General features: G+C 33.5%; 1 protein-coding gene across 3 annotated transcripts in view; it reads right to left on the bottom strand.

The window, feature by feature from the left end:
* The window catches only part of LOC118188230 (protein grainyhead-like), a 285114-nt gene that overhangs the window by 186861 nt on the left and 70331 nt on the right, over positions 1-27922 (bottom strand). For all 3 annotated transcript variants that reach the window (XM_085806975.1, XM_085806973.1, XM_085806974.1), the window contains one exon: positions 26440-27235. In XM_085806975.1, the coding sequence (XP_085663101.1) occupies positions 26440-27235 (796 nt within the window). The remainder of the gene's footprint in view (positions 1-26439; positions 27236-27922) is intronic.

Genomic DNA, 27922 nt, shown 5'->3' with positions numbered 1-27922 from the left:
AGCTATCAGAGCTTCAGTACACTCAAAATTTAATTTTCTGTGTCTGATCCGCTATTGTATGCACGAGACCTAAATCCTTGATATTTAGTAAGTTATTACTAACATCTTATTACTTAATTTATTACTAATTGAATTCAACAAATAGTTTTTGAAGTAAAATAACGGTAGCCTAGTCCATTAATTTTGGATATTTTTACTACTAACAGTTTAATTTTGAGCGTAGAGTTAGCATCGGAAGTTTCACTGATCAAGAATAGGATATAAAAAATTCAGTTTTGTTCAGTCTTGATATTTCTTAGTCCATTTACTTGTTTATTTCGTGGCATGAAAAAGTATCTACAGAATTTTATATTTTCTCTGATTTATTTCAAAAAATTTATAGCAGGAGTGAAGTATGAGTCATAGGTTGTTAAATGATACTGAATTTCAAAGAACTAGAGACTTTTAACTTAAAACTGGACCGAGTGTTCGTCATTTCAATTGCTATTCCCGCTTCCCTGGCTGGGGTCTTCCTTATAAGTATTCTAAGCCCCCTTTTCTTGTTATCACTTTTAGTGTTTGCCATTCAGCCTTTCACTAATCTATAAATTTGAAATCAGCTTCATTTTCTCAAATCTTCATACACAAATTGCTTGCAAATCATGAAATGAATGAAAGCTTTCCAATCTTGAATGTCAATTTCATCTGAACATAGATTCAGTTATTATACAATTTTTTTCTTTAGTACTATGATAAATGTTGACTTTCTCTCGTTTAACTTTTCTTACGTCCTGTTATGTTCTTCCTCCATGCCAAAATAACTTGGTCTTTGTTAGAAGCATTTTAAGTTTCGTTTCATCTATTTATTTGCAGTATGTTTCATGACAAAGTATTATATAAAACGTTGAATTTTTCGCTTGGAAAACAATCCTTTATTGGGCTTTAAAACTATTTTTTTTTCATAACAACTTCGTACATATCTAAGAATAACTAATATTAAATACTTTTTTATCCGTTTATAACTCAAAAAATAAACGCTTTGACAATGATATTGCTCTTCTGAACGTTTGAAGGTATTTATGCATTATAGATTAACTTACAAGACATAATATTTAAATGACAAATTTGATGTTATATATGAGCGTAGATTCTCGTAATAGTATAGTTTGTGCATATTAAAGAACAAATCAGAGAGAACAAATCAGAGAACAAATGCCAGCATTCTGTAAGGCCACTACGCAACTACATTCGTCCATGGCTTCTTAGGATTACATCCCAAAAACAATGTCCAGTTAGCCATTAACCAGCATACCGTCCGAAGCGACCCTTTTCTCATGGATATAATCTGTTGAATTCGACTTCTAGTGTCACGTTTTTTAACTATCACAATTCAATCTTGACAAAGGAAAGCAATAGTTCACTAGTTTTTGACCACATTTAAGAATTTTCACGTAAAAACTGTTGAAATTATTAACCATTGATAGGATGGTAAACATTTCTTAGTGCTACTGAATAATTTTCTTTTTACCAGCGTTAATAATGTATAAATAATATGCATGAACAAGTAAAATATTTTGACATATTTTCCTCTTGCAAGATTCTTAATTTAAAATGCTGAATAAGACGTAGTTTAAATGATTAGCTTAAAAATGAATAATGTTTTACATAACGCTCTGTACGATCAGCATTTAAGTGAAAGTAGTCCCTCTTCTCTCGTTTTGTCAGTATATGTCAAATTTATATTCCAAAAAATACTCGCTGTAGATAGATTGCTAAAAGAAAGCGCTAATACTTCTGTTCATAACAATTTGTCTGGTACGTTTGTCCACCACGCTTTCTTGACACCATTTTCTTGTCAACTCTTCTGCTCGACGGGTACATTTGCCCGAAACTCAGCTGGCTGACAGGTAGGTTTGCCCGGCATTCAGTCGACAGACAGGAACGTTTGCAAACAGATATAGATAGTGAGTAGTAGCCTTCTCAATGGCTTGCGACCTTCCAGAATTAATTTTAGTTCATTCTGGGTAGTTTTAAAAGATTCCATACATATGTATGCGTGTGTGAGTGCGCTCGCGCACGTATGCGTCCCCGCCGAGTGTTTTGTCCTTTTTGATGGACTATAAGGCATCATTGTGTGCAATATCCCGCAAGAAATCTATAATTGTTAAGTTTATTCTATCATTAAAGACAGTGGTGATGCGTTTTTCTCGTTCAAAGAATCCCTTGCGAGTTGTGCCCACCAGCGGCCGAGCGGTAAAGACGCTGAACACCGGGAGTTCGGTCCAAGATTCCAATCCCGCGAACGGACTGGCTGCATGGGCGTTTTCGTGGTTTTCCCTATGTGTAACGTGTATACGAGCCAGTTTCCCTTAGAAAGTGTTCAAATGCAAAATATCAATAAAATAGTCACAAATTAAATAATCGCGCATACATATATTTAAACAGTCATTTTTATGAAGTATAATAATCTGCCATCGAGTGGCGAATAAAAAAAGTAACCTGCCGGGTAAACATATCCGTTGGGCAAGTGGCGTCAAGTAACTGATTTGTCGGGCAACTGAGTGTCGGGCAGATGACCTGATGCGAATAAAAATGTGCTTTGAATAACCATTAATGAATGCTACAAAATCCTCTCATTTTTAATTGATAATGTATAAAAACAATGTACTTAAAGATGACTGTCATGAAAGGTAAACAGTTTTCGTTAAAAAGTTAGGGAAACAGACGAAACACTCATTCTTGATAAATCCAAGGCAAAATTCTACAGTTATCTTGTACTAATGCCTCATATTTGTTTAGTGTGTTAGTAGTAATTAAAATGAACAATGCATTTTGAGAGACAAAAGACAAATCCGTATTCATAGATTTTTTGTCCTTATTTATGTCAAACAAACTTTGTATTTTACCCTTTATTAATCTCGAGGTTAATAAGTAATCTTGACCTGAAGATTGTGCTAACGGATTATTTTAGTTTTCAAAACTTAAGCATAAATATATGCTTCCTTGTTGCGATTAGCCTGATAAGCAATCTGTCTTATTATCCTAAGCAAGTTTGGAAACTCTAAGTTGCAGGTTAATTAATGTCATATTATACTCCAAAGTAAGAATACTCTAATTTCCCTGTCAATCCGATTTTCAGAATTGCGGAAGAATTAATTGAGCTGCGAGTAGAAGGTAAAATATCAAACTATTGATAATGGGTTCCTTAATACATTTTTTTTAAATTTATGCATAAAAATGCTAATATGCTGTGATTATTAAGTATTAAAAGACAGTATTTAAAATAAAAGGCTGTAAAAGGTAAATTTTTGTGAGCTGAAATTTATGATACATTCCTCTTAGATGTAGCCTTTCTTTCTGTTAATACTGAGTCGATCACCTGGATCGAAATTTTACGCAAGCGCTCAGTTATAAGGTGGCAAAGGGTTATTCTTCTGCCTTAAAATGAGGCCGAGCTGATCTTATCATCTGAAAATCGTGATTTCAGATCGAGTAATTTTCGCCTATTTAAATGAGACATACTGGTCCGACTGGTACTTATATTTGTTTTGGCTTTTTACAGCTAATATATCCTCGGCATGAGTCTTAGGGCATGAGGTTAGAGGTTATGGGAAATAAAAGAATTTTCTTTATATGAATAGCGCCGAAGAATATTTATTCTTCTTCTGCAAGAGATAACGGTTTCATGTGGATCTTCTTCTTACTGCATTTTTATGAAACCTTTTAGTAATCGTAAAGTCGTAAATGAAATTGTGTTAAATAAAGGAGTTATCCAATACGGATAAAACTTGGGTTGTGCAAATAGCTCACAAGAAGGCGTATTAATGTTCATTATTTGAACTGTTAAAGACATAAAAACAGTATTATATTATATTTATTATACTTAAACAATAAGGATATAACCTGAAGATAGCAATTACTTAAAAATAAAAGATTTTTATTTCCCATTCACACTTTCTATGAGAACATGCTTAATGTATTATTTGTATTAAATGGTATTTTATTACATCTGCTAAATTCACTAAGAGTTCAATAACTGGACACAGTTTACAACATAGTTTAATGAAATTTAAGCTTCGGTATTTTTTTTTAATTCGGCAAGATCCAGAGAAATATAGCCTTGAAGAGAGAATGGCAGTAAGTTTTCGAATTAATACGATGATCGAAAACGTTTTAATACGATGAATGCATGTTGCAAATGCGTTAGTTTTGACCATGTTAGCGTTTTAATAGCACACTAACGCCTGTTGCAAATTGAAAAAAATTACCATTTTAAATAAACTCAATTAATAATGACTTTTCTTCACAGAATTTTTATACGCTTGTATAATCATTAATTTTAATTTTTTGTAATTTTTTTTTTTTTTTTTTTTTTTTTTTTTTTTTTTTTTTTAAGTAGGAGTCTTGAAAAATGAGCAATGCCCTCGTCGGGATTTGAACACTGGACCTCTCGAATACACGTCGAATATGCTTCCAATTACACTACGAAGGCATGCGGAAAGGAGGGAGAAAACATCTTATACGCTTTATCGAAAATAAAAAGCTAATACATTTAGTTCCACATGCACGAAATGAAACATTTATTACTCTATGTTTTTGAAAACTGAAATAAAATAAAATGACAGAACCATTTGCAAAATACCCCATCAGATTTTTTTTCATTACCTCTTTGTGTGTATAACCGATAGGTACATGATTTGGATTAGCATGAATATTTTGAGTATAGGTATACTGCAGTCGACTGTAGCTCACAAAACAAAGTACTTGTTCCAAAAAACAAAGCCTTAAGAGGAATATTAGAATTCTTAAGGACTGCATAAAAATTGAGTTTTTCAAAAAAGATGTAACATCGTTCTGTTGCTATTTGAAAATTTTTATCATATCAAGCTACTTTTTTAGAAATTTTAACTATATTTCAGATCATTGTTTGTAGGCATTTTCTTTTCTAAGCAGCGTTTTACCGTTCAAAATATTTTTATAGAGATTGAATAGTGAAAAATAAATATTAATAAGTATTATTTAAATAAATTTTCTCTTTTTTCTTCTTCTTAAAAAAAGAATTCATTTATTTTTTCCAAAATAAACCCCTCGTCTTCATTCAAAATACGCCATAATTATTTGAGTACTTTATATTCATTTTGAAAAATAACCTTGCGGGGCGAGGCAATAACCTCCCTGCCCCACATAAACGTCACCTCTTAGTTCACTTCACAGTTCACCTCACAGTTCAGCTTAGGCGTTGGCACTACACACACACACATATTGTCGCATTCCCTTAAAATGACTCTCGTTTAATAACGCTGTTTATACATAATGAAGACGCAATAAATTTTTAGACCAGACAACACACATTTAAATTAAAATAGTTATACACCCAAACAGATTTTAATCGCACAAAATAAATTTCAGTGCCCTTTATACACAGATTGTTACTCGATTATAACGATTTAGAAATAAGGTATGAGCTCTTTCACGCGTAAATGTTTTCTATGAAAAGAATTTTGATTACATGGGCTCAGCGTTATCTCTCATAAAAGAATCCCTACCCAGTGCATTTAAAATTGAATACAATCGTGGCTGAAACTGCATTTCAGCTTAAATGCTTAGCTTAGCAACTTAAAAGATATGTGGTAAAAGCAACAATTAGAACTAGAAAATTTTTGGTACAATAACAGTAACACAGTAATTTGGGAATGCATATTAAGAAACATAACAAACAAATTAAGATCCACTACACTGTGTGCTGACGTTATGCAATTTTCAAGGCATAATTTTAAGGCTCCAGATCTATAATTACACCACAGACATTCAGTTTCTATGATCTTAATAAAAGTCATCTGTTTGACTGTAAAATGAATAGTATGACTCTCGCTTTCAAGTACTAATTAGCGTGGGAAATAACTTTGCTACTCATAGCTTACATTTTCTATCTCGAAACAATAAATTACAAATTAATGTGTCAAATAGAGGAAAAAAAAATTGTACCGAAGTGAGCAACATATGACAAAGCAGATTTTATTAATTACAATGTAGAGACATTAGGTGTTTTTTTTTTTTTTTTTTTTTTTTTTTTTTTTTTTGAAAGAGAGATAAAAAATTAGCAACCGCCTTCGCCGGGAATCGAACCACGGACCTCTGGAATATCGTCCCAGCGTGCAGAATCACTACACCACGAAGGCACACTAGGAAAGTGCGAGAAATACCTTATAACAGTACTACTGAATACATTCATAAAAGTTTTCAGATGAATACATTATAAATTAAATGTATTATAAATCACACAGATTAGATATGTTACTAAAGTAAAGTAAAGATGCAAAGTGTTAAGGATTATTTGCATAATTTTTTTTATTAATAGTGAGTTTATTTTATTAATTTATTTAATAGTTACAGGACAATTGGAAAGACAAGATCTTGTGGAACATCGATTGGCAGCACTTCGAGAAGTATTTAGGAAGCCGTGTGAAAGATGACTTAAGGATCGTATGCCTTAAACAAGTTAAAATACTCGATAGCTCGAAAGGATAATAAAAGAGTAATGGCGCAACAAGGCGTGACATGGCAAAATTTTCGAAAAGATACTGCAGATGTTTCACCAATATTTCATTATTTATATGAGAATCACTATTGTAGCACTGTGCATGAGTAGTTTAACTTAGAAATTATTCCATTTCCCAGTGCAAGCTGTCATAGTGAATGCGGTAGCATGTCCAGCTAGCAACTAGAAGATCCTTTGTCTAAATCTCGAGGTGTGCATAGTCGCTTTCTTACGTCACTCGCTTTAAAAGTTAGAAGTTCCTTTTACAGTGACAACGGAACTAAAATGCGGTGGATTATAATTCGCCCTTATCTGTGTATGGTCAACTGGATCTCGTACCTCTACCCAGTAGCTCTTTTGACTAGGGAAGGATATAAGTAATTACCACAGTCCCACATGTGTGCTGTCGAGATTTAAGTGATAGCACATCCAGCTTGCAGTCGGAAGATCAGTGGTCCAAATCCGGGGGAGGGGGACATAGTTGATTTTTCAAGTTTCTTCATTTGAAAATAGTAACGTCTGTATGAACTTGTTATAAATTATGAATCAGCATGCACCGCTGTATATCAGAATGGTACATTTGTATCGATACATACTCCGTGCAACATGGCTTATACATCTTGGGAGGAGAAAGTGGAATTAAGCCGTCATCTTATGCTAAATCAACTCTAAAAACTGGTTGCTTCCTAAATCGCATTAAAGGTGGGTCAAATAAATTATGTCTCGTCCAATGACAACAATTTATGCCTTGCGAACATTAAAAATAGAATGGTAGTGTAACGTAACATAACTTCAGGTTATATGATATAATGGCCCCAAAATTCGAAAAATCTCAGGAGTAGTTATTCATAATTCACTTTTGACGTTAGTTCGCATCTAATCTCAAACCTTAAGTCAAAACAACTAAAAATCTCACGATTTTCTTTCTATTCTCCTTAGAAGACAGCCACTCCTTTTCGAAAAGGTTGAAACTCGGGCAGCATCCTATATGACTTTTGATGTTGGAAGCTTTCTTTCAAAGTGCATAACGTGACTCTTTTAAAATTTGTAAAAGAGCGTGGAAATGTAATCTAGAACGAAACAAGGAAAATAAAAAACGTAGCCATTTTTCCTGCCGTTACTTTGTCACATTGCTTTCGTTTCTGCCTCCGCCGCGAACATTCATTGTTGTTGCACGTTTTGCTCAAATTACACATACATCATACTGACCGAAAAAAACAAAGTCAGTAAACAGTTTTTTTTAGATTTTATTTAGTTCCTTTGACTACGTGTGATTTCCTACCGAACACAGATTAGCATATATTTTCACATTGTATTAGGAAAGAAACTTCCTGTTTCCTTATCTTTAATATAAAATTCAATTCTTGGGAATTTCGCTAGCACAAGAAATTTGAATAAAATATAGCAATAAAATTAACTTCAACCTAGATTCAGCATTTAATGCAGCATATCTCAATGACAGATTAAAAGCAAATAAAATCGCCAAAAGATAGAATTTTATCATTTTATTGAAATATTTGAACTTTTATAGGATAGTATTAATTTTTTTCTGCATCATATAAGTTTTGATTCTGGCTTTGTCTAAAGTCTTGTTTTTTCATAGAAACTTGTTATAATCTTTCCTTTAAATGGGCCCACCAGCGGCCTAGCGGTAAAGTCGCTGAACCCTGGTAGTTCGGTCCGAGGTTCGAATCCCGCGAACGGGCTGGCTGCATGGGTGCCTTCGTGGTTTTCCCCATGTATAACGTGTATGCGAGCCCTTAGAAAGTCCTCCACGAAGGCATCCCTCCCCTTAGGCAGATAGCCCTCGAGGCTTTGCCGTTATTAAATAACCTAACCTAACCTTTAAATGGCTAGTTGGTTTATTTTATTAGTGGCAAAATACTCGAGGGTTATCTATCTGCCTTCTATCAACTATTATGTTATCTTCTGTCAACTAAACAGGCGATTTTTTTATTTTTCAGATGTGACGATTGGGTTCGACAGAGTAGATCTCTGACGACCTGTGATCGACATTTTTTCAGTTGTAAATATATTTGCATGAAAGAAGAATATAAGTCCACAAAACATAAATTAATTTTTCATAACATTTTAGCACACATGATTTAGTTATGATTTATTTTAGCGCAATTGACTAGGTTATGATTTATTTTAGCGCACATGATTTATTTATTACACAGTTTAACTTTTTTCATCAAATACAGTCTGAAAGCTTGTTTATGATCAACATTCAGTTACTTAAGTACATTAAAATGGCAACGTAAGAGCTAATTTTTCATAAAATTCATTACACAGATGATAACAAAATGAAAGAGAATTGCCGAGAACAATTCGTTTGCTATTTAGTGTTCTTTGTCTGAAAAAGAAGTGCTCCGGTATTAGCAGTTTATATTTTCCAGTATCACTAAAGGCTAAGCTGAACGATATATGTGCATCATACGTAATTACCATGATATTCATATGGTATAAATATAATTGATATATTAGGTACAACAAGAGATAACAAACTTTAAATACCTAGTGAAAGGCTCTGTATGCTATATTATGCTATATTTATGGGATACTTTCTCTGTCTCAAACATAAATGTACCTAGTGGGGTTTATTTAAGTCAGTGGTCTTCAAACTGCGTTCCGCAGAGCCTCGGGGTTCCACAAGTCAAACTCTGGTGTTCCCAAGTTAATAACAATTTCGAAATGAAAATTATAAAGAACTCACACTAGTTGACTAGTGTTTATTATGTAGACACATTAGGTAATTTTTAAGCAGGAAAGATGAAAAATGAGCAATGCCCTCTCAGGGATTCGAACCTCGGACCTCTCGAATACGCACCGAGTGTGCTGACCACTACACCACGAAGGCATGCTAAGAAGGCAGGAAAAATACCTTATAAATAATTAAAAAATATGAAGATGTTTTTAGTTATCTTTGAAAATTAACCAGAAACTTTAAGTGTGGGCTGCCGACATCCTTAGTAGTGACGCTCTTGATTTCATATTTTTGCTAAACACCCAGAAGTTCCTCCCACAGCTATAAGTATTTTAATGTCATTCATAACAACGTATTTTAACGAAAAATCTTTACGGACGTACGTGGCACCAAATTAAATGCAGAATGTGAAATGCGGTGTGCGGTGTATTTAATTATGGCAAAGCACACTATGGCTATCTGCCTAAGGGAAGGGATGCCTTCGTGGAGGACTTTCTAAGGGAAACTGGCTCGTATACACGTTACACATGGGGAAAACCACGAAAACACCCATGCAGCCAGCCCGTTCGCGGGATTCGAACCTCGGACCGAACTACCAGTGTTCAGCGACTTTACCGCTCGGCCGCTGGTGGGCCGAATGTGAAATGCGACTGCAGATAGCATCAATACAGCTAGATTTTCACAGTTTGTATAAAAAAATGCAAGTAGACCCCCCAGGCACTAAATATAATGCAAGGATACGTAAGACTTGGAGCACGAGTTAAGGCTATTAAGGAGTAAATTACATTAATTTTATGTTAATTTTTTTAATAAAATGTATAATGGTTTTCTTAAATGCTCTTTGCATAGAGTACCAACAATATATTGATCTGTTTTAAATATTATTTTAAGATATATTTTTCTAAGGGTAGACTGGGCTTCTGTGTAAAAACTTCGTAATTTTAAGGATTCCATGAGTCGATAAAGTTTGAAGACCACTGACACACAGTTTCAAATAAAATTGAATATGACGAAGCTGATTAATAATTTATCAAAAGAGATCAATATTATTTTTATTACAGACTTATTTATTTGGCTTTTGTTTACACATGAGTGGGGTGTTTAAATTTCGGAAATAATGCTTTAAAGACTGCATCTTCTGTTACTATAAGCAGAAAAGTCTTTTACATTTCTGGAAGGCTATTTACAGAATTGAATACGCATCATTTTTTAGAGCTGAGTATAAATTCATAAATCACAGTGTCACTGTGATAGAATTCAAATTCTGGATTAGGTAGAGATTAACTAGCGTGAAGACGGGAACTTTTTCAATCAATGTAAGTACATGTAAGCTACGCGTATTTTATATGGCATTTGTATAATATTTATTTTGAACTGCATGCGTTTGCCTTTCTATATAACTGAACCCACCACCGGCAGAGTGGCAAAATCGATGAATACTGGGAGTTCGTCCCAACTTCAAACCCCACCGAATGAGGTAACTGCATAGGCGTTATCTCGCTTTTCCCCGCATATAATGTGACTACAAGTCAGTTTCGCTTGAAAAGGTTCTTCACCGAGATATTCCTCCTTCTATGCGGATATGAATAGCTTGCTATGTCATAATCTAAACCATCCACTCTAATCCTCAGTTTACGATTTCTGTTTCATTTATTTATGCTTTTTCTACTCACGAAAAGTAGTTCAAATAATGTGTACTTAATAATGTCGATTTCGTAAATATCGCATAAAAGAAACTATATGGCAGTTTACCGATATGTGCAATGTATATCATTAGAAACATCTTCAGTTAATTAAAAAAATGCAGTAAATTCTCATAAAAATTTTGAACTAGGTAAATAAGTAGGTAAGCTTCTTAATTAGATGTTTCGAGTATATACTCGAAACACCTAATTAAGAAGCTTAATCCCATTCTTAATGGAGGCCCACCAGCGGCCAAACGATTAAATCGGGGGACCGACCTGGGAGTTCCGACCTGGGTTCGATTCCAGGCGAACGGGCTGGCTGCATGGGTCTCTTCGTGGTTTTTCGCCATGTGTAACGTGTATAAGAGTCAGTTTACCCTAGAAAGTCTTTTACGGAAACGTTCTTTTCCTTAGGCAGATAGCCGTAGTGTGCTTTGCCATAATAAACTAAACCAAACCAAATCCATTCTTAATTACTCAAGTCCAACACCTATCCCTTAAATATTATGCCACAACTCTCAAGTGAGTTATCACTACTAGCTCTCCTTTTTTTTTCTGAAAGTCAAACAGAAACAATTATCTAATTAAGTTTATTTTATCGTACTACTTGTCAGGGTAAAAATAAAATATTGCACAACAAAGTTACCAAGCCCCTGAACCTGGCCTTGAAATCAAGCTGGCTTTTAAAAAGTCGTTGTAGTTAAAATATCCAAAATAAAAATAAGACGCTACAAAATCATAGATCGGTAACTAGCAGCAGCTGAAAATTTTAACTTGCCAACCAAGTTAAATACAAGATTTCAAATTCTTCGCAAGAACTGGGTTTTGCAAAAGGCCAGCGAGATGGGCATCAGCAAATGTTGGTCTAAACACGATTACGGTTACAAGCTTTATACTAAACTGCTTGCCACTCATCTCTGGAATGAGCAACTCCGTGATGAAATGGGGCAATAGAAGATGCAAATTAAAATCAAATTTATAAGTGAAACTCTAATACCACAAACGTATGATCAATCAGAATATATACGCACGCATACAGTTACAAGCTAACTTTATGCTAAACTGCTTGCCACTCATATCTACGTAATCTCTGGAATGAGCAATTCCGTGATGAAATGAGGCAATAGAAGATGCAATTAAAATCAAATTTATTAGCGAAGCTGTAATACCACTAACGTATTATCTATCAGAATATATAATACGCACTTATTACTATACGTCTTTCAGTTTTCTAAACATCACATTTATAATTTGAAACAAATTTAAAATGCTAAATCACGTGTAATGGTAACACACTGGAAACTGACTATATAACAGACGGTGGGCAAATATATTAAAGATCTTACGTTCCGTGAAATGGCAAAACTTGTAAAGTCTCATGGATGATAAATGCATGGATGATAGCGTAACGTAACATAATGAAATGCCCCAAAAATTTAGGAAGACTTCGTTAAAGATGTTTTTAATGTAAAATCTTAGCTTTAGTCTGACCACGGAATTACTTCATGAAGGACCACAAGTATTTCAGTTACACATATCAGAAGTTTATAAATGGGCTTCCAAAATGCTATTCATTCCGTTATGCATTCAGTATTCACAGAATTAAAATGCAATTAAATGATACTCAGCGACTAGGCCCACCAGCGGCCGAGCGGTAAAGTCGCTGAACACTGGTAGTTCGGTCCGAGGTTCGAATCCCGCGAACGGGCTGGCTGCATGGGTGTTTTCGTGGTTTTCCCCATGTGTAACGTGTATACGAGCCAGTTTCCCTTAGAAAGTCCTCCACGAAAGGCATCCCTCCTCTTAGGCAGATAGCCCTAGTGTGCTTTGCCATAATTAAATACACCACACCACACCTACTCAGCGACTAAGTACGCTCTGTAGTTATATTTTTCTCTCTTTCGAGAATCGGTCCTAAAAATACAAGTCTGTTTGATTTTGGTATTTCATAATTTTACTTACACAAAATCAAATTTATTAATCCACATTATCATCAGTATTTTTACATAATTGCTGCATTTAATTAAATTCTCCTTTTATTATCTCTTAGATAAGCCGAAATTATGCGCGAAATATTCCAAGCAATAGACTAATCCCTACAGTTGTTTAATCATTAAACGGATTTCTTTCGTAACTCTTGTTTCTCACATTTATGTCGTTAGCTGTTCCTCGAACAAGTTACTTCTTTGCGTGTTATCTGATGCGTTGATGGTGAAAGCTGATTTTGCCTCAGGATTTCTTTTTTGTTTGCTTCTTCTTCTGTTATTTTTAACAGCCGTCATTATATCTGTCACAGAATGAAAAATAAATAAGTCGGAATAGTGTTACTTCGTCGTTGCAGTTAATAATAGCCCGCAATGATCAATGAGAAGAATCTACGGAGTTACATCAGGTATGATGATTACTTTAATCTTTTGGTAAGCAGTTTCTTTTAAACTTTTTATTATTTATTTAGTTTCGCTGATCATAATTATCATTCCCAGGAAGCAATTTTAGGGATGCCGACTGATGCCTGAACAGAAAGGGGGGGGGTTCCATTGAACTGGTATTGTATACTGAGATGACGGCATTTCCTTTAGAACTAGAACACAGATTTAATAATATGCACTGACTAATATGTGCTTTGTCTTGAGACAAAATTCAGTAAAGATTGAACTGCTAAATAAATAGGATTAGTGCAAAATCTGAGCAAAAAAATTAGTTTACGTTTCCTCCAAACTTATAAAGCTGCTTTTCATGTTATGAAATTAACCGCTAAAAGGATTTTCCTTCCTATTTAATTTATGGAAAATAACGAAGACTCCAATAAATAAATAGAACTTGACAAGTCTAAGCAAATTCAGAAGCAAACAATGTTTTCATCGTTAGCTGAACTTCCTTAGAAATAAAGATATAAACCCCAAATTAAGATATTTCCAAAATAGTATTTAAATATTGATACAATGAGATGTTTGAAATGAATGCTATCTTTCGCCACAAAGAATGTAACATTCATCTACGAGTCAAACCTCCTCATTTGAGAAGAATTACAGAAAAAGTTGCAATGGACATTTCCAAAAGTCGCTTTTATGTTCTTCTTTTTAATTTGAACTAATTATGTAGTCTTTCTTTACTTTCCTCTTTGAATAACCATTTTTTTTTTTTTTTTTTTTTTTTTTTGTAGCTGTACTTTCAATTAGCTTTCTATTATTTGTTACACGCTTTGCTAGTGGCGTAATATTAACACATGTAACGTATTTGTTGTTTGGGCCGACCAGTGATCGAATGCTTAAGCTGCCAAGTACTGGTACCCTACCCAATATTTCAGCTCAGCAGCTGAACTGGCCAGTTGCTCAATATTTTCGGGGTTTTCCTTACATATAACATAAGTATCAACCAGTTTCTCTGAGCCCGTTCTTCCGGATAGCACCCTTATGTATATGTTATGTTATTACCGGATATACCCTTGCTGCATATTTCCTGACAGTAAAATTTTCTCCAGCTATATTTAGATGCCTAATAACCTCCATTTTTCTAACGGCACTGAAGCAGCTTGTGTTATTTGCATGCACTGTTGTTATTTCTATAGCATCTGCTCCTAAATTAAAAGTTTTTACGTGATTTTCTGCTTCTTCCATGAAGGTAATCAGTTTATTTGGAGTAAAGAATAACAGATGATATTATTTTTCCTACGCAGTTTTGATTTATTTTATATAGCCCTGATTCAAAGAGGAAGAAGAAATCCAAAAGCCACTAATGACGATTTGTTTATAACTGAAAAAAGAAATGACTGAAATAAAATCATCGGTGACCATAAAAATATACAGCAATGAAAACAAATAGTAAAAAGAGATAAAAACTGACAAAAGCGAAGCATCTTTTCTTCTAGAATAATACGAAATACATTTATTAACAACGTCGGAAAAATGAAGATTGTACAGTGCAAGAGAAACAGCATAATCTCAAATAACGATACAAATATAGAAGGAGAACCACAAATTAAAATGATTCTAGTAATTACTGTGGATATCCCAGAGGGGAAAATGTTTGTCTGCTAAGTCACACGAAGATGTGCATTATCATGTAATTTACGGGGTGAATAATTTATTATAGTCAAACCAAAATGTGTGGCTCTAAGTGATGCATTGATAAATCAAAAGAAGTCATAAGGAATCAATCAGATTTATTTGCTCACTCCTGCTACGCAACTATGAGGACAACCTTTTAGGCTCAACACCATATGAGGCAGGAGCAGGTTCGTGCACTATATTCCACGAAGGGAATTTTAAAATTCTGGCCTAAAGCCTTGCCGACTTTTACCCAGCTTAAGCGAGGCGGACTTCTCAACTCACTAAGCATAGGAGGAAATAGATGAACGGACGTCTGAAAAGACTGATTTATCATGTTATTTGCCCAGATAAATGATAATTAGGAACTATGTTCATGTACAATATGCCACCAGATTAAAGATTGCGCAGATCTCAGCCAGTATAGTAAAAGACCCTCCGGAAAGGGGAAGGTGAAGAAAATTAATTAAGCTGTATAGCAGTCTTAATGCAGGTTTGCTCACGTATTTTCACTCACGACCCATTTTCCTCAAATAAAATTTTTGCAACTTCTTCCTCTCTTGATAAAGTGGTAATATGTCAAAAATGAGCACATATTTAAAATAAAGTTGTAATAATAAAATAAAAGTTTTTTAATTGCTAGAACCTAGTGGAACTATATAGGGACTATTCGCTAAGTTCTTGCGCATAAATAGCAACTCCGAAGAAGTGTTAAAATGCCTTCTTATTTGAACTCAAGTTATTTACAGAGGGCCCCTCTTGAGCGTACAGGAAGCCAAGACTTTGGCTTGTACGTAAAATAGAAAAATATAAAATTAAGTTAACGCTAAGTAATCTAAACAACCTAAGCTGCACAGGTTTGTTACCGCATAGCTGGCTGTTATCTAAAAATCACCGAGATAGACTACAGGCATGTAATAAGCACGGCCGTAAACTAGCAAGCTTTAACTCGTACAACAACGCGGCGGAAAGGCAGAACACGCTCTAACACACACATATACAAGCTCGAGCTCTTTTTTACATAGTGTACAACAGCTTATATGGTAGAAATTGTAACGTAGAGTACAGATCTTACCTCTAATACTTTATAAATTTCCGGATGAGAGGTTTTAATTATCCTAAAAATAAGTGGGATTAAAAAACAATTTCGTATCTCCTCATCGACTTTTAAAAAGAATCGTATGCGTGCCACAGATCTACAATTTTGAGTTCTCTAGTAATTTTGCGGAATATTCTCATTAGCTAAAATAAAAGCATAATTAATTTAAACCCTGTATTTAAAAGGTTCCCAAAGTTGCTATAAAGGAAGAAATGAGTTCTTGTCCTCATGCCAGTATCACAGCCATAAGGTTTCAGTACATTTTTTTAGTTAACTCAAGAATTTAAGTAGTAAACTATTAGCCCTATATTAGTACCTTTGAAGAGGAATAAAAATTATTCGCAAGTAAAGGGGAAAGAACTAAAATTAAAGGTCTGTTTTCATGATTATGAGCTGAGACCCCCCCTAAAAAAAGCAAATTCTTAACTTCATTCTTGCAATTACAAATATTACAGATCTTATTATTAGCTAAAGAGCATATAAATTTATGGGCAAGGGGTATTTTATTATTAGAAAATTTACGAATAAGTAGTTGCATTGCTCTCGCCTATCAATAATTCCTGCTTTGTTGTTAAATTCAGAAAGGGAAGTGAAGTACTGTACATCTTTTCATAGTCTAATTGGATGATGCTAAATTTATTCCTTTTCACATCTTTTATGTTCCTGCAAAAAACAACGGCTTTACTAAAATAGAAAATTTATATCTTCTTTCTTGTAGAAGTATAAGCCAAAATAATAATAAAAAATAATTAATAATAGCAATAAAAATCCTGTCTCGCGGAATAGACGTTTTTCATCATTAAAATAAACTTGAAATTGAGAATTCCCTCAATTCAAGCATGTTTTCTCTACTATATTTAAAAGAAACCGGAATTAGGTAGAAGGGGGATAGAAATAAAAAGAAACAGGGAAACGGAAGATTTCGTTTTCAATGTATAACCCTCCTCCCGAAGTTAACGATAGCCCTGCCAGCTCTCATTTATTGTTTTTGATGCATGCTTTGAGAGATGACCAACGTTCATTTCCTTATCTGCATCAATTTCGTAAAAGATACTGGGCTGTGACTGTGTTTTATGTGTGTGTGACTTCAGATTGTGTGTGTGACTTCAGCTGTGTGTGTGACTTCAGACTGTAACCGTGTTTTATGAAAGTTTAAAATAAAAAAAAAACTCTTTAGAGTAATTTTAACCATAATGGTGTTGAAATAAGGTCACCATCTTGTTTTCGCTAGAAAGAGTTGGAAAAAGAAACTAATTGATGAGAAAGACAACTTACAATACCAATGACCGATTTCATTTCCTCAGTTCTTAAAACAAAATTGACATAACAAAAAAAGGATATTTTCATCTACGTATTTAAAATACATCTTAAGACTAATCAGAGTTTAAGTGGCAAATTCCTGTGAGCTTTGTGTGTCTGAAATAGCTCCAACGACAATACATTGAGATAAGAAAAAGCTCGTCTGAAGCCGATTCTGGAACAATAAAAGAATGGTGAAAAGTGGCAAAAAAGAATAAGGAATTCCCTACAGAAATCTGGAGGAAAAATCTTTCTAATGTACATAGCGGGGAAAAAAATGTGTGCAAAGGTTCCTTAATAATTACTTTTAGATCCGACCGCGAGAGAAAGTTCAAATTTGCATTTCATCAGTATTGCTCTTACTCGATTACTTTTATGCTATATTGCGAAGATGTCTGCAACAAAAGTTTAAAACTAAATAAGTAAATAATGTAAACGTTTCTGTGGCGATAGTAGAAAACTTATATGTATCCTTGACGTTAAATTTTGTAGACAGGAATAAAAATAATGATGATAAAATAATTGTAAACGGTGTGTACTGCATTGAATCTTTGAATCAATTTATTTTCTTTAAATCGATGTAAAGAAAAAGGCAATATTTTTCGGTTGCAGTAACTGCAAAGCTAAAAATGAATGCATATTTAATTTATATCACTAAGCGTAATCAACTGCAAGAAACTGATAAGGCTGTTAAATGTTAAAACATCATAAATATAAATCAAAAGTTGGTTTTCATTTCATTGCAAATATTAATGTGCCGGAAACATATTTTTCATTTACGTTATTTACCCCCCCCCCGCCCAGTAAGAAAAAGAATATAAAAGAAATAGGAAGCTATCTATTTCATTAAAACGATCAGAAAAATTAAATTTTTGACGTTTCTGTTAATTCCATGGTTACCCTTCTGACCTTCTGCTTATCGAAAAACACCGTGAAGGACCAGTCCTTAGTTTAAGATCGTAAAACAGAAGCCGGCCAGCGGCCGAGCGGTAAAGTCGCTGAACACTGGTAGTTCGATCCGAGGTTCGAATCCCGCGAACGGGCTGGCTGCATGGGTGTTTTCGTGGTTTTCCCCGTGTGTAACGTGTATACGGGCCAGTTTCCCTTAGAAAGTCCTCCACGAAGGCATCCCTCCCCTTAGGCAGATAGCCCTCGTGTGCTTTGCCATAATTAAATACACCAACACCGATACATACACCGTAAAACAGAAATTTTAAAGCCAAAAACCATTTAAAATTTAGCTTCATTAGCGGTTGAGAAACGCTAAGTTCTTTATGTATATGAGCTTGTTTGTTTATGTAATCATTGCAGTTATTTCATATTACAAGTGCTTTTAATACCTGCCTCTTTTTCAACTTAATGCTGAGAACTTAATAAAATGCTATATCAAATATTATTTATTATATATTTAATATTCAACAATAGGCATTATTATTATTATTAGCAGTAGTAGTACTTTTTCCACTCATAATTATTATTTCCTATTTTACTCGTTATTTATTATTTTCTGCAAGTTCCTTGATGTAAAGAATGAAAAGGAAAAAAAAAAAAATTCAAATTCTTTCTTGTTTATAAAACTTCAAGCAGCAGGGGTGTAGCTAGAGCGGGGCAAGAAGGAACAACTGTCCACGGGCGCAGCATCCAATGGGGGCGCCGAACTAATAGTACGAATTTTTAGAATTAAATATTTTCCACTCTTGGCTAACAAGGGGGACGCGAGGTCTTCAATCATCCCCGGGCGCTGGAAACCCTAGCTCTGACAAGCGGGTTTTGTCTCATGGAAACTTCAATGATGACAAGGTTTTCCAGTATTTTCTTTACAAATAGACCTGTTCAAAGCTAAAGATCTTGCAAGGTGTAAAGAAAGAATTAGTGCAATGACTCGTGAGTCAAGGTCATTTGCATGCATAAAATGGATGTGATATGTCAAAGAAATGCATGCTGAGTAGTTTACGATAAGGAATCGAACCTGCAATAATTTAAAATGACCAAAAAATGGATTTGCTGCTTTGCCCTGGCATAATCATTAATTGTCTCTAAAGTTGAAACGCTTATTTGAGCGTCTCTTTTTGTTTATACACGTTGTAGCTCTGAAGGTATGGAATTCGATTTGAGTTTTCACTTCTGTAGTCACATAACCTGCAGCCATATATGTAATGAACCTATTATGTAATGTGCATGAGCAAAAATTTTAAATGCAAACTATTTTATATCTAATAAATATATTTATTTGGAATAGATTTTGCAGTTTGTGATGCATATAGCAGTACGAAATCAATTAGTTTTAAATTAAAATTTCAGTTTATAAAAAAATTGAATATGAATAATGTTATAACAAAACTATTAGATCACATCACTTGAAAGGCAAAATTATTAGCTAATTACTGAATAATTTTAAAATTCGAACAGCTAAAAAGCTATCGGCCCCTTTTTGGGGAGGGGGGGCGATTACAGCTCCCAGAACTTCCAATTAGTAGCCGAACGTGCTTCCATTTAGATCACGAAGACACGCAGTGGGGAAGGTAAAACTTAGCTACGAATTAAATTTTTTCATCTGTCTGAATAAATTATTTACGATGCACTGGTGCATTACGTTTATGACTATAACGCCAAACTCTATTTGAATGTATGAGATTTATGAAACCTTTTAACTATTGCTGTTCATCACTTTTGCAGATCAAAAATACCTCTTAAAAATTATCAAAATCTCTCTGTATGATAAACATAAATAACATACGTACATTATACATCATGGACATTTTGTGTGTAAAATAGACTATGACAATGCAGCTGGTGTTTAAAGATGGACTTCCAATCATGGCCCGTTGCAAACACTTCATTATGATCGAGGAAAGATTCTTGAAGTAAATATACAGAACTAAACTGAAGCAAGAAGTGCGCCCGTTCTAAAATACGAGTGATTTTAGTATTTTTACAGAAATATAATTCGAACAACGAGGAGCAACGGTAAACTGTAAGGTTATGTATCTAAAGGGATGGATGCCTTAGTGGAGACTTTCTAAGGGACGTAAGTGTACATTTCTAAGGGACATTACATTACACATGGGATAAGCTACGAAAACCAAACATGCAGCCAACCCTTTCACTTTGGTTGGAACCACGGTCGAACTACCAGTATACAGTGGCTTTAACGGCTCCTTAGCAGAACAGAAAAGCTTATGAACAATGTGTAGTTTATGATATTAAAATTAGAGTAAGGATTGCAAAGTTACTACGATTTCGCTTTATTTCTGTTGGTTCTGTTCTGTAGTTTTGTTTTAGAAAATTTAACAATATTATTGGCTAAAATACTTTATATGTAATGTAAGTACACGTGTCTAGAGTGTTATGTAAGAATCATATGGCAGAGATTAATTTTGAATCAACGCACTTCAAAAAAATTTATTATAAGCATACTTCTTTTTTTAGAATAGAAAAGAGAAGAAAGCAAAATTGTGTTATGTAAGTACACACGTCCAGAGAGTTCTGTAAGGATCATATGACAGAGACTAATTTTGAATCAACGCACTTCAGAAAGATTTATTATAAGCATATTTCTTTTTTTAAAATTAAAAAGAGAAGAAACCAAAATTGTGTTATGTAAGTACACGCGTCTAGAGAGTTCTGTAAGGATCATATGACAGAGATTAATTCTAAATGCACTGCAGAAAGATTTATTATAAACATACCAAAATTAGAAGGAGATTTAGGAGGCTATTGCAAATTACATTTTGAATTTTAGGTTGATGGCAGCAGGCATTTGACAACTTTGAAAAGCAGTCAAAAACTTTCTAAATTTATGTTACTGAATTTCTTCTTTACTGTGATTTAAAAGATTTGTAAATCAGTGTTTGTAGACTTATACTACTAATAATTATTAATAATTTTCTCAATTTGGTAAATTTTTTGCTTTTAATTATTATTTTAAATTCTTATTTGTTTTTGTTTTACTGTAGTTGTTTTCCATTTGTGTAGTTTTTTTAACAATTCTGTTTGCGATATTTAATTAATATTTGTTTAGCACATTGCTTTTGATTTACTCAATCGTTATTCTTCTTTCATCCTCGAGAATTCTTTTAAATAATTATATATTTTTTAAAAATATTTATATTTTGCAATAATTTTGAATTTTTTAAAAATATTTATTTTGGCAATAATGTTTCATTTCTTTGGTAGGGTCACATCGGATCAGACTATGTCTTGATAATTAATTAAATTATAAAAAAAAATACTTTGTTTCAATTTTTAAGCACTTTGATTATTTTAATATTACAATTTCAATTAAGACATCTACATTGGCTGTTTCTTTAAAGTTTTATTTTGAAATGTTTCCTGGTCTCTTCTGGTCTGAAAAGGTCTTTTAGCAAGCTGTCTACTACTGACAGTAATTTTCTCAATTTGGTAAATTTTCTGCTTTTAATTATTATTTTAAATTCTTATTTGTTTTTGTTTTACTGTAGTTGTTTTCCATTTGTGTAGTTTTTTTAACAATTCTGCTTGCGATATTTAATTAATATTTGTTTAGCACATTGCTTTTGATTTACTCAATCGTAATTCTTCTTTCATCCTCGAGAATTCTTTTAAATAATTTTATATTTTTTAAAAATATTTATATTTTGCAATAATTTTGAATTTTTTAAAAATATTTATTTTGGCAATAATGTTTCATTTCTTTGGTAGGGTCACATCGGATCAGACTATGTCTTGATAATTAATTAAATTATAAAAAAATACTTTGTTTCAATTTTTAAGCACTTTGATTATTTTAATATTACAATTTCAATTAAGACATCTACATTGGCTGTTTCTTTAAAGTTTTATTTTGAAATGTTTCCTGGTTTCTTCTGGTCTGCAAAGGTCTTTTAGCAAGCTGTCTACTACTGACAGTAATTTTCTCAATTTGGTAAATTTTCTGCTTTTAATTATTATTTTAAATTCTTATTTGTTTTTGTTTTACTGTAGTTGTTTTCCATTTGTGTAGTTTTTTAACAATTCTGCTTGCGATATTTAATTAATATTTGTTTATCACATTGCTTTTGATTTACTCAATCGTTATTCTTCTTTCATCCTCGAGAATTCTTTTAAATAATTTTATATTTTTTAAAAATATTTATATTTTGCAATAATTTTGAATTTTTTAAAAATATTTATTTTGGAAATAATGTTTCATTTCTTTGGTAGGGTCACATCGGATCAGACTATGTCTTGATAATTAATTAAATTATAAAAAAAATACTTTGTTTCAATTTTTAAGCACTTTGATTATTTTAATATTACAATTTCAATTAAGACATCTACATTGGCTGTTTCTTTAAAGTTTTATTTTGAAATGTTTCCTGGTTTCTTCTGGTCTGCAAAGGTCTTTTAGCAAGCTGTCTACTACTGACAGTAATTTTCTCAATTTGGTAAATTTTCTGCTTTTAATTATTATTTTAAATTCTTATTTGTTTTTGTTTTACTGTAGTTGTTTTCCATTTGTGTAGTTTTTTAACAATTCTGCTTGCGATATTTAATTAATATTTGTTTATCACATTGCTTTTGATTTACTCAATCGTTATTCTTCTTTCATCCTCGAGAATTCTTTTAAATAATTTTATATTTTTTAAAAATATTTATATTTTGCAATAATTTTGAATTTTTTAAAAATATTTATTTTGGCAATAATGTTTCATTTCTTTGGTAGGGTCACATCGGATCAGACTATGTCTTGATAATTAATTAAATTATAAAAAAAAATACTTTGTTTCAATTTTTAAGCACTTTGATTATTTTAATATTACAATTTCAATTAAGACATCTTCATTGGCTGTTTCTTTAAAGTTTTATTTTGAAATGTTTCCTGGTCTCTTCTGGCCTGAAAAGGTCTTTTAGCAAGCTGTCTACTACTGATAGTAATTTTCTTCTTTATCTTGATATTTCACTGCTGAATCGTGGTACTGAATAAGACTTACAAGGCGATCAAGACAAGAAATTAAAAAGTCCGTGAAAGCGCGTATAATGAACTTCCCAATCTGTCTGAATTGCCAGCCTCTTCTTATTTTTCTTAATTAGTATAGGCATAGTATAGGCAGAATGATTAGAAGTAACATAAGGAAAACTTTCATAGTGCCGGGGACAACAATTTATACTATATGACTGATAGCTAGAAATGAGGCCGAACACTTGATATCGTATCCATACATCACACTTTAAATTTGAAAATGATCCCAGCAAAGGCTAAAAGAAGTTTGTTCTAGAAATATATTTTTAGACGCTATGAGCTGATTCTGATCAACGCAATGAGCTGCTGAATAGTTGGTAAAATATCAAGGCTGTTGTTTTCCGTTTCACTGAGGAATTTCTTAAGTTTACAATATTTTCATTGGTTTAAAAAGAATTACGTCTGTTCTCTAAAATATAAAATTTTACCCAGAAGTACCTATTAACTCATTTCGTATCGAGCTCTCAGGTATCATCGATAGCAGGCTCTCATTGATATTCAAGGTATGATCAATATCAAGCTCTTATTGATATTCAAGCTCTCATCTATTTTCATAAAGCGAATATTTATTAATTTGTTTCGCGTCACGCTCTCATCGAAGATCATTCCGTGTGTTATACTAGGGCTATAGTATAAAATCTTCTCAAAGCACAAAGTTCTCTTAACTAGTTAAAAAATATTTGGCGGTGCTCTGCCTTATGTCACTCCTTTCTTTCAGGCATGCTTCTAATTAATATGAAATTCTCACGAACTCAAATAAAAAGTTACTCATTTCAGGAAAAGAGCTATTGTAATAAAATTACTATATTATTATAAATAAAAAATAGAAAATCAGGTCGGTAGAATAAAGTGAAAACTCGTAATTGTACCCTTTTTAATACTATGTTTTTGCTATATGCTTCTCCTGTGATTGTATTATTGCTTTTAATGTGTTGATCAGAAAAATAATTATGTGTTTTGTTTAAATAATGATTGTTTACTGCTAAAGTGTTCTTTAAAAGAAATATAACGACTCAAATTTAGTTTTATTTTTTATGAGCATTCCACTCAATCTGGATTTATCCAAATGTTTGGCTTTTTCCGCCATCAGAAGTCCAAAGTGAGATTCAGCCGAATATTGTTTTCAATGGCCACAAATTAAAATATTTTCATTAATGAAACTAAATTTCTTACATCATATATTAAAATGAATGGCAAAGGTCAATTGCTTGTGTCTCTATCATATCTTCGGACCCTCTTCTGCCCAACCTTTCGACTGGAACCGCTGAAACCGCATACTATTCACGCTAGCCTATATTTCTTCCTACCTTGATCATCACATCGTCCAGATCAGTCATCAACTGGAAACGTTTGGTCAATGGTGCTGACAGATTGGCACGCCACCTGCCAGACAGCATGACAAATGAACTCTGACATAGAGCTGAAGCCTTATAATCTTAATATCCCAAAATGTCATTCAAAGTCCCTTCTATTTCGCGCCCAGGCATTTAACAGCTGCTATTTTTGCCAGAGGCGGATACTAGGACTGCTGATTTTTGCGTGTTCTGTACCTTAAAGTATCTGGAATTTTAGTCATTTCATTCTTCCATTATTACGTATATATGTAAAGTGTGATTCTGTTAACTGCTTTTTCTTCATGGTGAGGCAATTTTAATGAGCAATGAGCATTGGCTTTTTCAAATTTCTTTGAGGTTCGAACCCCACGAACGGGCTGGCTGCATGGGTGTTTTCGTGGTTTTTCCCATGTGTAACATGTATACGAGCCAGTTTTCCTTAGAAAGTCCTCCACGAAGGCATCCCTCCCCTTAGGCAGATAGCCCTAGTGTGCTTTTCCATAATTAAATACACCACACTATTTCAAATTTCTTTAAAATTTTAGCAGCCATTCGTGGGGAAAAATGCTTCAGTAAAAATTATTTAACATAAAAGCTGAATAAGCTATTTATATGTATTCTATAAATTTCTGACAAAATGAAAATTATAAAACTTATTATCCGCGAAGAGGTATTTTAAATCACGAAGACTCGTATAAGAATCCATAAAATTACTGCAATGAGAAAAATTCTGCGTACGCAAAATTGCATATTCTAAAACATTCTTAGAATTTTATGACATTACTTGCAGTCTTATTGAATGATATATGAAGAATCAAATGAAATCCAGTTTTCATCAAGGTCGGAATGGAATATTTAAATTTGAAAATACTTTTTGCTTTTCTCTGTCCCCTCTCGAATGTGTAAGAATTTTTTGAATGTGTAAGAACTGAATTTTGCTTTATTGGTCATTTTTATACGCAATCTGTAATACTTCTGGCACAGGTATATGATGTGATGGTGATGTGAAGGGCTCAGTCCGACCCTCCTGGCAGACTTTACGTCGCCCTATGGCCTTCTTATGGGCTGCGCCAGAGCAAGCCAGAATCAACAACAGCTCCAACAAAACAAAAGATACGAAGATAAGGTATATGAATGATAAAGCATAGCAAGATCTTGCGACTTACTGCTTTCTTTGTCTAATGACTTAATATTCTTAAGAAGCTGAGTCCATTTCTTGTTTGGCTGAGTGCATTTCTCTGCAACATATGCCTTTTAAATAGTTTACAAGGAAGTGATTGTTTTCTCATATAAATTATCTATTTACACTACAAATGAAACCTGTAGTTCCTCAAACTTTGATATCGATGCATCTCTGTGTAATTAAATGGTCTTAAGAAGATCACTTATTTTTCAACTGCTTACGAAAGTGCGCCTTAAAAGCAAATATGTACTATTATTTCTGAATATGTACACTCACATTCGTATTGTGTGAACGAATGATAGCAAGATGCTTCAAATGCAATTTTTACCGAAGGAACTGGAACTAGCTTGGCCATTTAGATACCCTGGGAAATTTTTTTCAACAATTCGAAATATAAATAGATATTAAAAGAAAGAATATCCATGAAGGGCAAACTTTAGAGCTAATAATGAATTATCAGGCAAAACTCTTTTCTGGATAAATTATAAAACTATCAGATGAAAAAACAAACAAATAGCAAAAGGACGTGGCATAGAAAACGAAATATTCGAACTTAAAAAATAATTATAAGTAATTCAGAGATACTTACCTCGACTTGTGGTAGGCTAGCATTTTCTTTTGGAGTGATAGTTGTGTCACCTATTCCACTGTCCGGGGATGGAAGATCTACAGAAAGTCCGTGTATAGTTCCTTTGAAACCTGCAGCTTGTCGAATATATCGATCGACAAATGCAGCTGTATCTGTTGTATCTGTATAACCAGGCACACTAGAGGCCACCGTTGCTGCCAGGTCGTGTCGAATTTGTTCAGTGTAGTAGTCTGGTAGTGTTCTGTAGTCAGGTTGTGTAGTTACCATGTATACACTAGTAGTTGGCTGACCTTGATATTGCGGTGTAGCTGCTGTAGTGTACTGTGCAGCAAGATTTTCATAACTTTGTGCGAGAACGTGACTGGAATAAGCTTGTGCAATTACTGCACTAGCAGGAGGAAGCTCCCTGGTTTTAGTAACTGGGGGACTTGGAGATGTTGGTATACCGGGACTTCGTTGATGTTTCACTTGCAAGATTATTGGCAATGGTGAACCAGGATTGTCATCATTCAAGATTTTCGTAATCGTACAATTCTTTAGGATGTCTGAAGATTTATGTATGCTAATTACATTACTATTAGGCACAATAAGTTCGTCGCTTTCTGTAGAACTTTCACGTTTTAATAGGCCACGATTTAAGTAAATGTCCACTTCCTGCTTCGTGACATCAATTGAATCAGAAAGTCGGCGGTTCTTCAGTAACCCAGCTGCTTGAGGAAAAAGTGTCACAGGTAGTGCCCCTCCAAGACCAGCTGTGCCGTTACCAACGTTTCCAGTTTGTCCGTTAGTAACCGTCCTGGAAAAGAAAAAAATTCTAAATTCATTGCATGTAAGCAAATTACTTAAATCAGCGGAAGAATATGTGAAAGAAATTGTATCTAAAAGGCATTATGACATCCTAAACCAATAAAATGCATAACATTTGCGTAGTAAGCACAGGAAACTGGCCGGAGGAAGTGGTAGTATCTAGAGGTACCCAACAACAGGAAGTGACGTCACCAAAGCCATCATGGATCACATGACACCCGGATGTGGCATCGCTATCTTGGATCTACCCGAAGTGAGGCAGACGTGTAAAATATGTAAATAGAAAGTAGAAAGTATAAAATTTACATTTGTTAGACATAGTTTGGTGAATCTTTTGAATAAAAGCAAGATGTGTAAAAGAGAATTCATGACGATCTGAGCAGACATAATTTAGTGAACCTTTTGAATAAAAGCAAGATGTGTGAAAGAGAATCTGTTCTTTTTTTTTCTTTGTATAGAATTTCAAAAACATAGTACAATCATTATTAGTTAGTACAATATACATTAAAAGAGAAAGTTGCCTGTATCTCCTATTAAGTGCTACTAGCGTAAAAAGTAAGAAATGCAGTATTACAACTGTATAGTATCAACATTGTACGAACTGATTTAAATCAATTATATGTTACAGCAAATTTCATTCATGAAGGCCTCCAAAGAGAAATGCTATGCATGTAAA

This window comes from Stegodyphus dumicola, chromosome X1 (genome assembly GCF_044657685.1).
Source record: "Stegodyphus dumicola isolate Sdum_Otavi_A_Nest chromosome X1, ASM4465768v1".
In the NCBI taxonomy this organism is placed as follows: domain Eukaryota; kingdom Metazoa; phylum Arthropoda; class Arachnida; order Araneae; family Eresidae; genus Stegodyphus; species Stegodyphus dumicola.
Note: the sequence above shows the minus strand (reverse complement) of the source record. Positions and strands in the feature narration are given on the sequence as shown.